The sequence below is a fragment of the Podospora pseudopauciseta genome, assembly GCF_035222475.1.
Source record: "Podospora pseudopauciseta strain CBS 411.78 chromosome 5 map unlocalized CBS411.78m_5, whole genome shotgun sequence".
Taxonomy (NCBI): domain Eukaryota; kingdom Fungi; phylum Ascomycota; class Sordariomycetes; order Sordariales; family Podosporaceae; genus Podospora; species Podospora pseudopauciseta.
In genome coordinates, this window is record NW_026946665.1 from 72,582 (window position 1) to 83,122 (window position 10,541).

General features: G+C 52.2%; 3 protein-coding genes across 3 annotated transcripts; 1 reads left to right on the top strand and 2 right to left on the bottom strand.

Annotated features, from left to right (window-relative positions):
- Positions 1 to 1,805: 1,805 nt before the first annotated feature.
- QC763_512520 (uncharacterized protein) lies at positions 1,806 to 5,608 on the top strand. Its single transcript, XM_062913810.1, has 6 exons — positions 1,806 to 1,829; positions 1,891 to 2,516; positions 2,571 to 2,625; positions 2,683 to 3,198; positions 3,248 to 3,433; positions 3,491 to 5,608. Exons 2-6 carry the CDS (start codon positions 2,335 to 2,337, stop codon positions 5,402 to 5,404), a joined length of 2,853 nt encoding a protein of 950 aa, XP_062764603.1. The 5' UTR covers positions 1,806 to 1,829; positions 1,891 to 2,334; the 3' UTR covers positions 5,405 to 5,608.
- Positions 5,609 to 5,648: 40 nt separating this feature from the next.
- QC763_512530 (uncharacterized protein) lies at positions 5,649 to 8,057 on the bottom strand. The gene is made up of 2 exons (XM_062913811.1): positions 6,876 to 8,057; positions 5,649 to 6,801 (listed from the first exon to the last, which is right to left on the bottom strand). The coding sequence occupies exons 1-2, from the start codon at positions 7,901 to 7,903 to the stop codon at positions 5,679 to 5,681; spliced, it is 2,151 nt and encodes a 716-aa protein (XP_062764604.1). The 5' UTR covers positions 7,904 to 8,057; the 3' UTR covers positions 5,649 to 5,678.
- A 966-nt stretch (positions 8,058 to 9,023) lies between these two features.
- Positions 9,024 to 10,398, bottom strand: QC763_507540 (uncharacterized protein; the record flags this gene model as incomplete). Its single annotated transcript, XM_062913350.1, has 4 exons — positions 9,024 to 9,351; positions 9,433 to 9,802; positions 9,869 to 10,300; positions 10,357 to 10,398. 4 exons carry the CDS (start codon positions 10,396 to 10,398, stop codon positions 9,329 to 9,331), a joined length of 867 nt encoding a protein of 288 aa, XP_062764605.1. The 3' UTR covers positions 9,024 to 9,328.
- Positions 10,399 to 10,541: the final 143 nt, after the last annotated feature.

Here is a 10,541-nt window from a genome sequence, read left to right on the forward strand (position 1 = left end):
GTAACAGAAGATGTCGGATATTGTATTTAATTTAATCTCCAAGCCGTAACATCTTCAGCCGTGAAACACTTCCAACGTGGTGTCACAGGGTGCAAAGTCTCACGGTGAAAAGAATTGCATAGTTAATGACACAATAAGACTTAGCGAATAGTTTGGATAGGTTCCGCATGCAACTTGTACTCGGCAGCAATAAGCCCCTGTCACGAAGTATCTTCGATCGATACATTCGTACTTCTAGTTATGGGTGCTGTCAGCTGCGGCATGAGCCTGCTCGGAGGTCAAAGAGGTCAAGGCAGTTACGGTACCTTCTTATTCCTCTGTCATAATGGCCATATCTGGAGTAATGAGGCATGATAGAAGTTTGGAATGAAACTGTCTGCCAGGACCTCACTTGCATCTAGCAATCACAATGGAATTGTTATGAACCTACTTTGGGATTCTCGAGGTTCAATGTTTATGGCTTTTCCCCTGGAGTACGTACTCCTTATCAATAAGATTGGATCGCTGTGATGGTTAGTTAGCCCTGAGGTTGGCAGAGGAAGGTATGTTGGATTTTACTTGTTCACGTTCCTAGTAGCCTGGGTCTTACACAGTCGCATGTGCACTAGGTAGCTAAGAAGGTCTCAAAAGTAAACGCCAGAGTGCATGTGAGGATGGTGAGCACTGCTGGCGACGAGGGAGAGATGATGGACGCCACCTTCATCCACTACATGAATATAGAGCATTTCCTTGTGGTCTTTGTCACAACTAGTTTCCTTTACAGGACAACTCAAGCTTATGCCAGAGACAAGAGCCTGGTTCAGACGCTCCGCATAGACAGGACGGGGCAAAGAGATAGAAACGAGATGAGTACACCCTACAAAATTCGTGCTGAACATACCTTATCTGGCTTGATTACGAACAGGGATGGTGTTCAGGCGATGAGGCAGGTTCCTCGGGCATAAATCCTGGTGTGAGGGCGCATATATCCAAGTAGGTAGCCACAAGTTCCTCTCAAAATCGCCGGCTCTCTCTAACGTTGGGTGGATAGTGGCCCGTAACCCGTCCCCGATGTGTCTAGCATCAGAGCAGAGTTGTTGACATTGCCCCTGAGCCCCTTTTGACACCGGCATTGACACGATGTCAGCAGAGTAGATACTTAGCCACTGCTGGACCTGGGCATTCACGTGATGTTATGATTTATAGCTTAAACACGTCGCGGGTGGAGGAGCCAAAAATTAGCGGGTTGAGCTCATGGGTTCCTGATTCCATTCCAACAAAAAAAGTGATGATGTGGTCATGCTTGGTGCGTTCTATTCGATCGAGGTGAAACCTTGTCACCACCCCGCATGTTCTCAACGGATCAAATTTTGGAAAAAAAACAAAACGGTAGGGAGCGTTGAGGGTTTCCCCACCGATGGATTGGCGCTAATCGAACATCGGTTCACGCCGGGTGAGGGGATGAAGGGACCCACGATGTCCAAGACATTCTGACGGAAGCTGAGATCGAAGCTTAGCGCGCGAACGGATGGGGCTCGTGCGTGACATGATTTTAACAATTAAGAATCACCAAGCATGACTCGTATTGGACTGAGGAGGAAGCAAGGGAGGGAAGAGAACGACAAGCGATATGCCTGGCATCCGACAATGCCAAATGAGGGTGTGGGGGATCTGATAAATGACAAGTCGTCGACCCTCCAAGCGAATGACAGGCGTCTGCGCTGGGCCGAGTTCGAACCTTTTTGTGTTTTTGTGCAGGAGATAGGGCGGCATTTGCAGAGTATTGAAAGAAAAAGAAGAAAGAGAAACCGACATGACATGTCCCAAGATAAGATGCTGAGAGGATGCAAGTGAGTACATATGGTCGCCGACTGCCACCCAAAATGAATATGCATGTCTCACAAAACCAAGTTCTGGCCACCATTCACATCTCCCCCAGATGCATTGTGGCTTGGCGAGTTCCGATGCATTTCGGTGGTGGATAGCTCGGATTGGTGCGGTCTCATCCACACATCCTGGCATGCATGCCCGTGCAGCAGGGCTGGCCCCTCTCTGTTGCAATTGGTGACGGCACTCGGAATCCACAAGCCCACGATCCTGCTCGTTCTTTTTCTCCATCTCAGCCTGGACCCGCGGTTGTCTGTTTCATGGCATGCTTGGCAGATGGCGAGTCTGTGCAGAGAAGCTATGTATGTACATAGGAGTGATAGCTCCTGATCTCCTGGTTGACCCGACCCATTGGGACCACCTCTCTTCCATCCTGCGGGCGCCCGGGTCCGTTGTCCTTGTTGATCACTCAAAGCCAGCCAGTTCCTCAACTCCAATGTCGACCTAATCTCAAGTCGCGCAGCTGCTATGTCGCCTGCCATGGACTCGGCAGCCTACGATGCTGGCTTGGCTCAGTACATCGGCCACCCGGTGCCGTATCAGTTTGATCCCGCCCTCCTCACGCTCAGCTATGGTGTCAGTCTCGTCGGCGCCGCCTCGACCCTCGAGCTCATCAACCGACGGACCTCGAGAAAGGGGTACTACAACAAGTACGGGGTCCCGTCGCCAGACCGTCGCGCCTGTGATTGCTGACGGAAACACAGTCTGTTGCTGCTAGCCGCCTCGGTGACCATGGGTGGCGTTTCCATCTGGTGCATGGTATATTATCTTCTGAGCGCCATTTCGATCAAGTCTTTTTTACTTACGTTGTGGTAGCATTACATTGGCAATCGAGCAACAAGTCTGCTCAACGGGCAGCCCGAGCTTCAGGTTGTCTATTCGGTCCGCGTTACGGTAGCCTCCTTTTTCGTACCCATCCTCGTCTTGTGCGCCGCCTTCTTTGTCGTGACCAGCACCCGAAATGCCAGTGGCGTCAACTGGTGGCGCATCGGGGTATCTGGCATGTTATCAGGGGGAGCCATTTGCGGCATGCACTACCTCGGCAACGCCTCCATCAGCAACTATCACTGCAGCTACCGCCCTGCCAACGTGGTTGGGTCTGCCCTCATTGCTGTTGCGGCCAGCACCGTTGCGCTCGCGCTGTTTTTTGTGTTTAGGGCATCTTGGACCAATTCCTGGTGGAAGAGAACTGGATGTGCCATCGTCTTGGCTGGCGCCGTCTCGGGCATGCATTGGTGCGGTGCTGTTGGTACCACATACCGACTGATGCACCTCCACTCGAGCAGTGAGATGGATACGAGAAATGTCACGGTTATTGTGATTTCATGTCTGGTGAGTGAGGAAAAGGTACAATTAACCCTGCATTACTGACGACGAACAGTCAGTTGCTGCCTGTGCTGTCATGGCAGGGACGGCCATCTACTCAGCGCGAGTGCGCCAAAGCTACGCCAGCAAGGCCCAAAGAATCACTCTCGCCGCTGCTGTGTTCGATCATCAAGGCCGAATCCTCGTTTCCCCTGATGGAGCTCTGCCCAGTGAGGAGATTACCAGCAAGTTTCTCCAAAAGGTGTGTCTCTGCTGTCCGACTGTTGATCTGAGCGCCCTCGCTGACCGGGCGTGGTAGACCCAAAACGACGTCTTCTCTACCGCACACCCCCTTTTCCACTGGGTCTTCCAAGCGTCGAGGAATTGGTCTAGCGTGACTGTGCTGCTGGGAAAGATGAGAAACCACCTGGCCGAGCTTCCGCATCGTGGTCGCAATGTGCGAACAGGCATCTCTCTGGTCGATGACGATGGCCATGTGATTGACAACTACGACATGATCTTCCGCGAGTTGTTCTGCTTGGCTGCCGCCGAGCTTGCTGACAAGATGAACGAGAACTTGACAGACGCTGGTATTCTCTGGGACGAGATCTTGTCGACCGGTGGCCAACCGGATGCTGTGTCACTTCGCTCAAACTCGACGGGCAAGACACAGGGACCGGTCCCTATCACGTCACGAGATGCCGACATGGCTGAGAAGGGAGTTGCGATTCACCGCCACAACCACGGCTCGCTCATGTGCTTGGTACGTGCTGTCGACAACCCTCGAGTCATGGACCGGCTCGAGGCCTCTGGGTATTGCTTCGCCGACCCTCATCAAGTTGCCCACATCATCGGCGCCAAGATGCAGATTCGAACCGCACATCTGGAACAGAAGCTGGCGAACATGAAGGATTATGCTCACGGCACAATGCTTGATCCCGGCGTCCATGTTGGCTTGTTTGCTGTTCGCACGCAAGTCGACAGCCACCACGGCCACGGTTTCGATCTTCTTGTGCAAAAACAGGCTCGAAATCTGCTTCCTAGCGTGGAAATGCCGCTCGACCGCCTTGAGCCGTCTCATTTGGAATTCCTGCGCCAGCTCCACGGCCATTCGGTCCAAGCTATCCTCCAACGGCTGCGGCGCGTCCAAGACATTGCACCACGTAACGCCGCTTTCGCCGCTCTTCTCAGCGACGCTGTTCGGGATCTGCGTAGTGCCACCAACGACAAGATTTTGGACGATGCCAAACTCATTTCTCGGGTGGTCCAAGTACCTTGCCGATCGCCAGCGGGCTCCATGGCCACGAGGTTGGCGACATGCACGATGATCACCTTTAGCATCATGATCCCGATCCACATTAAGGTCAAAGTTCCAGACCATGCGTTTGTCCCCTTGTACTTTTTCAAAACCCTGCAGCTCGTGTACGCCAACTCGCCACACGCGGCCGCCTTTGCCCGGAATGTGCACCGGGAGCTGAGCCCCGTCTTGAACTCTGCCTCAACCTCCCCCCCGAAGTCCCTCTCCTCCCAGCTACCCTTCACGATGTTCTCTCGCTTCAGGCGCCACAGAAGACCGTCGTTGGAGACGCGACAAGTGCGAGCCAGCAAGCTCGTTTCTTCCAGCCGGGAATGCATGGCCCCTGCTACTCCCTCCAACAACCCGAGCGTTGTGTCGTTGGGTTTGTACCGCGGCGCATCGTCCACCAACGGACAAGACCCGGATACAGATCAGTTCTCAGACTCGACACTTGCCCCGGAAAGACCTCAGCATCGTCACCGCCCGACGTACGACCAGCAGCGAGCCACCGGTCCAAAACTCAATGTTCAGCCCAACAACGGGAAGCAACACAAGCATAACAAGTCGTTTGGTGGAATGGGCATCATGATTTCGCAGGAGGTGACTGTCGATGTAGATGCTACCACCACCGCTGTCGGACCCAAATCGCCCGCTGTGGCTCTTGCCGCCAAAGAGGTCGAAATGGTCGATGAGGCCAAGAGGATCCACGAAGCCGATGAGAATCCTAGCCCGGCATCACCACAAATTCCTGGGAGAAAGAATGGAACCTTTGTTCAGGAAATCGAGTTGGAGAACGTGACGAGCGTCTTGAACTTGAACGGAGGTACAGGCTTCTCCACCACCAGGGTGGAGGTGAAGAAGGATGGAGACGCAGCCGAAACGCAGACCTTTGTGGATGAGTTGTTTTCCGGCTGTTTAGCCCTGGCAAAGTATTGAGCGGCTGGTCATGACCAAAAGGTGACGGTGTAGGATTATGATACCCCTCTTGTGCGTATATTTTCATCGGTTCATGGTTGTGTTTTGGCGAGCATGCAGAAAGTGCTGCCCTGTACATGTCAATGATGGAATATGCGGAACCATGTAATAGTATATAGTAATGAATATTGCTTGAAATCACACTTTGTTGATGAGCAGTGAGGCAACACCACTTGAAGCGAGCAAAAAGGTTGATTACATTACTGATGCGAAGAAAAAGGGATATTATAAAAGCCTATATCCACTGTCCACTCTCACCCCTCGTTCCGGTCAGCGTGTTCATCATAGCCGGGGCAGTGTAGCCCGCAATGCCATTGTTCATGGTAGCATCCATATCATTGAGATGAGGTTGTTGGTAGCCAAACTGCAGCTGGGCGGGATCAATGTGTATTGTTCCGTGGACATTGGGGTCCGCACCACCCGGAAAGAAGCCGGAGGCAGGATCGTTGGCGGCGATGTTGCTCAGGGTAGCAGGGAAGTAGACGAATCCAGGGGTTTTGTCCACCGAGGATGTAGATGTTGGGAATGGCAGGCTTGTGGCATAGTTTGCATCAAAGCCACCCCATCTGCTTTCGGGTTGTACACAGTCGATGGGCGCATTTGGCTGCAACCGCTGTTGTGAAGGAGGACATGTAGCGCCAAGTTGAGATCGAACACGAAGTGTGGGCGGCTTTGGCTCTTTGATACTGGCAAAACCTGAAGACAGTGATCGATCTTGTTGCCCTCGCCGTGTCGTCTCCAAAGCCACGGAAGGGTATCTTGCGGAAGTCCTTGGTGTCGCTGTCTCAGAAGAATCAAGCCCAATGCCAGAGTCACGGTCATGTACGTTACTCCAAAGCACACGTGCCATCGATCTCGAAATGCGGTTGTTGGTTCGGCTTCCTTGCCTATTGACGTAGTCCATCTTCAAGCCAATGTGAGTAAGATCGTGAACAGCCGATTCAAACAAGGACTTGATGATGACGCAAAGACTCTCAAACTGCTCCTCGTCAGGAACATAGGACTGGACGACAGGCTTGAGGTACTCGAGCTTTTGAACAAAGGCGGGCTCCAGTTCATGGTGTTCGAGAACTGGAACAAAGTGGAACGGTTCAATCTTGTTGTCGGGGTCTTCAGGGAAGGCAAGCTGCCAGAGATGTTTCCACTGATCTTCATCCGATGGACCACAATCTCGGCCCCTGAACCTGATCCGGGAGGCTGTCTCGCTATTGATTCCGTCCTCTGGGTCTGAGCGCTTATAGTTGCAGGGTTCTCGTTCGCAGTGCAGCTCAAGCGCATTTCGAGAGGGAAAACCCTTTTTGCATCGCTGGCATGTCACAATCTCCGAGTCAGCCATGTGTTTGTTGAGAATGTGTTTCCTGGGCCAGTTTTAGTAATACTCCAGGTTGGTATTTCGGGGGGTCAGGGGTGCAGGGGCTCTGTGGTTAGTTACCTGAGGTCGGAAAATTTGGTGAACATGGTCATGGCGCACGAGGTATGGTCCCTGACATTAAACCGAGAAGGATTGCGGGCACGGAAGATACACCGTAGCTTTGAGGCAGTCGAATTGCGCTCCTCTCCAGAGTCCCTTGGGTCTCCCATGATGCTTCCAGACTCCTCTTCGTCATCCTGGTCATTTTCCTCGTCGCTCAGTTTTCTCTTTTTGTTCGCTTTTGGTTTTTCCTTCCCCTTTCCTGTGGACTTGTCGATTTGAGATGATGATGGGCGTTGCGGCAGAGTACCAGCTGCTCTGGACGAGGGAATGTCCGTCTCAACTGGGGCTTGCAAGAAATCTTCAAATGAGTCTACAATCGCCGCAATCTGTTCTGCATACGCATATGTAATGCCCTTACATGCCTCGAGAATCTCGCGAGGGACGTCACTGCTGTTGATCCCGCGAAGTGTTGGTAGACTGAAACTCAGAATATGATCTGCCTCCTCCACCGTGACGGCATCATTGTCGGGTCCAGCAGTGACCTCACTGTGATAATCAACGTCATTCATGTCCTGCTCAAGTTCCGTGGGTTCTGCCGGCAACATCAAAGAGACTGCTCCCATCCCTTCCTGAATCTCTTTGACTGATGCATCTTGGCCATCCTTTTGGCCAATGCAAATATGGTCCCATTCATTAGACTCGTCGGACTCGCAACCAGGTGACGATGGAGTGGATATGGGGCTGCTGGGGCGCTCTGGTGAGAAGTGAAAGCCAGATAATCGTGATAGTGACCTTGGAGTAGCGGGTGGTGACTTTCCCCGAGAAGAAACCCCGTACGTAAAAGAATTGTCTTCAAGAACAACAGCAGAGTCGATTGAGGTGGATTGACGATGTTGCATGGCTGCTGAATCAGGCGTAGGGGACGGAGTAGGTGGAAGGCGGCCCATCTTCTTCAGGTTCCAAGGCACCCAGGCGTCTACTGTGGCATGACGTTGATAATGGACGGCAGTTCCCTCTTTCGGCGCATCCTCGTTGTCGAACTCCATTTCAATTGTAGGTGCTACAGGCCCGGAGCAGCGGTGAGTTGGACAAACGAATGGAAAATGACTGTGGCATGCACGGCATCATGCAGAATGTCAGGTAGTGGGACAAATCTCTGGGACAAGATTGGCAGAAAGTGTGGGAATGACAATTTTTTTGCATGGAAATCCCGAGAAACGAGGTCTCCCGCGATGCTGGAGTCTGCCTGTAGCAAGGCACCCAGGGCAGGGTGCCTCTTTGGGATGAACGGGTGATGATTGGCTCATGACAAGAATCACCAAACATATTTGATCTCGAAGATCTCTGATTGGACTGTGCCGTTGGACACTCTCTCCATGTGCATCTTGGCAGATGTGCCCCTGCATTAGGCGGAAGATCTGGTTAGTGATTGTGCCACACCTCTTTGGAGACGACGTTCTCTGGTGGAGGGTGGTAATCAACCAAAATACGCGAATAGGATATGTGATAGTAAGTGAGGCTGCGACCGGGGTGAAGCGATATTGGCTCCTATTGGCTTGAGACTTTGAGGTACTACGTCCCAGGATTTGTTGACAGTATCTCATGACGGCAAGCACAAGGGAGCTGGAGATTTTGGAGATGCAGGCTGGTTGGGAATTCCCATTGAGACAGGGAGTCTCAACTTCCAAAATTCCAGAGAAACGGTAGATCCTTTATATCCATGAGCAGGTAACCATCTTTGGCTGGTGTCAAGCAATGCCAACAACCGTCAGACCGTCTTGACTTGACTTTTATCAAAGCAGCGTCAAGTTTGAATATTATTGAACCGCAGTCCGAACATCTTCAGACCATCTTGACTCTGGAAGCTGCATCATAATGTCTAACAATAAGAGTTCAAATCCGCAAACGGCCAGCGAGTGGTTATCCAGCCTGTAAGTACCTGTCATGGACACCTGCTTCCCATACTTGGCCGTACACTTCAATGTCGATAGCCTGACAAACACCAAGGACACGGACACCCCCAACGCCATCATATATGATGACACGCTTTTTATACGACACCAAGAATTGGCACAGCCGAGTTGTGGAAATCTCGACGACTCCATCCTGCACACACGAGGATTCAAGAAGAATGAAGCCAGGACACACGAGACATGGGTATCCATCGGAGGTTCAGATATAGGTTGCTGGTCCAATCTCTTTGTCGTACAACCCGTACATAATTTGCGTAGCACACATGCAACCAAATCAAACATTCGCAACCCTAGGCGCCACATGCAATTTGCGAAACGCGCGGAGAACTAACCCCAAGGCAAGGCAAACAAACAACAATTCAGTTTTATCCGACCCATCCATTACCAGTCCATAAATCACCAGCCCTTCCATCAACCCACCCCTTCATTATCCATCCGCTTGTTGGTCAATATGTTAAGCCAACCCCCATGCCGAGTACAACGCCCCGCGATTTCACCTCAGCTAGTTGTCCGCAACAAGGCTGCCCAGGAACGAACAACGCCATCAGCTTCTGTCCCGCGCCAAGTCATATCTCATGCCGGCAAAAATGTGTAAAACTCACCCGGGGTAGCAAACTCGCTTTTGTCCATCCCGCTGAGACCGCTTTCCTTCCTCTGCTGCTGCTCGATGGCAGCCCGCCTGTTGTCCTCCTCTACCTTGGGCATGATTTCCTGCAGAATCTCCCCCAAGACACCCACATTCTCGGCATCGCGAGGCACAATGTGACCAAGACCATGATCGTACATGGTTGCCTTACTGGGCTCGCACACATTGAACAGTGCGACCGCCGAGCTCAAGAAGGCATCGTCACATCCAAAGATGTGGAACGTGGGGATGTCGATGACGATGCCGGCCTCGTCAAACAGCTGCGCAACGATGCGGTCCTTGCCCTCGAACTTGAGGGGAGGGGCACCTGAGATGAACATGGCGAACTGTTGGTGTCGAGTTGATCAGCCCTGGGTTTGATTCATGAGGATTTGATGAGGGGGCAGACAAACCTTGATCCTTGGCTGGCACCCGCTCTTCTTGGCCCGTTCCGCCTCCTCTACAATCAAGCTTGCACCAACCATGGCCCCCTCACTATAACCGATTATGCCATCAATCTCGGGGTCCTCGTCCAGCGTCTTGAAGACAGCGTCCAGCGCTTCTCTCCAGACCCTTTGATGCCAGTCTTCACCCTCGCCGGCTTTCTGAAACATTCTCATGGTGTCTTCGGCAGGCATGGAGTGGGGCACATGCCTGAGCCTACGAAGGGTCTCGAAGGTATCTCCCTGGCGGGTGTCAAGGAAACGGTACAGGGGGCGGGCGCCGAAGTAGTCCTCCCATCCTTGAGGAGGGTCGACCTCGTGAGTGCCTTGAGAGTAGGTAAATGTGCAGAGACCGCGTCTCTCCAGCTCCTCGGCGAGGGGACCAAGTTGAACTTGAAAGTTCTGGACGGCACCAAGTCAGTTGGAGTGCATCCGGGAGAGAGGAAGGATAAACAAACCTTGGCACTGCCGTAGGCACCGGGGAGGCACAGAAACTTCATCTTGAGAGTTAGTGGTTAGGTTCTTGACTGAAAAGACGGTGAAAAGCGAAATTAATTTGAAAACAGCGTTAAGAAATGACAGGGTGGATTAGGTGGAAGTCTGTGATAAGACTGAGCGAATGGATGGATAGATACTGGTATGA

Excerpts from the sequence above, each read along its gene's own strand:
- QC763_512520 (XM_062913810.1), top strand. The coding sequence starts at position 2,335 with ATGTCGCCTGCCATGGACTCGGCAGCCTACGATGCTGGCTTGGCTCAG. Across the intron at positions 2,517-2,570 it reads AGAAAGGGGTACTACAACAA|TCTGTTGCTGCTAGCCGCCT; the intron begins GTACGGGGTCCC and ends ACGGAAACACAG. Across the intron at positions 3,199-3,247 it reads TTATTGTGATTTCATGTCTG|TCAGTTGCTGCCTGTGCTGT; the intron begins GTGAGTGAGGAA and ends GACGACGAACAG.
- QC763_512530 (XM_062913811.1), bottom strand. The coding sequence starts at position 7,903 with ATGGAGTTCGACAACGAGGATGCGCCGAAAGAGGGAACTGCCGTCCAT. Across the intron at positions 6,802-6,875 it reads ACCAAATTTTCCGACCTCAG|GAAACACATTCTCAACAAAC; the intron begins GTAACTAACCAC and ends AAACTGGCCCAG.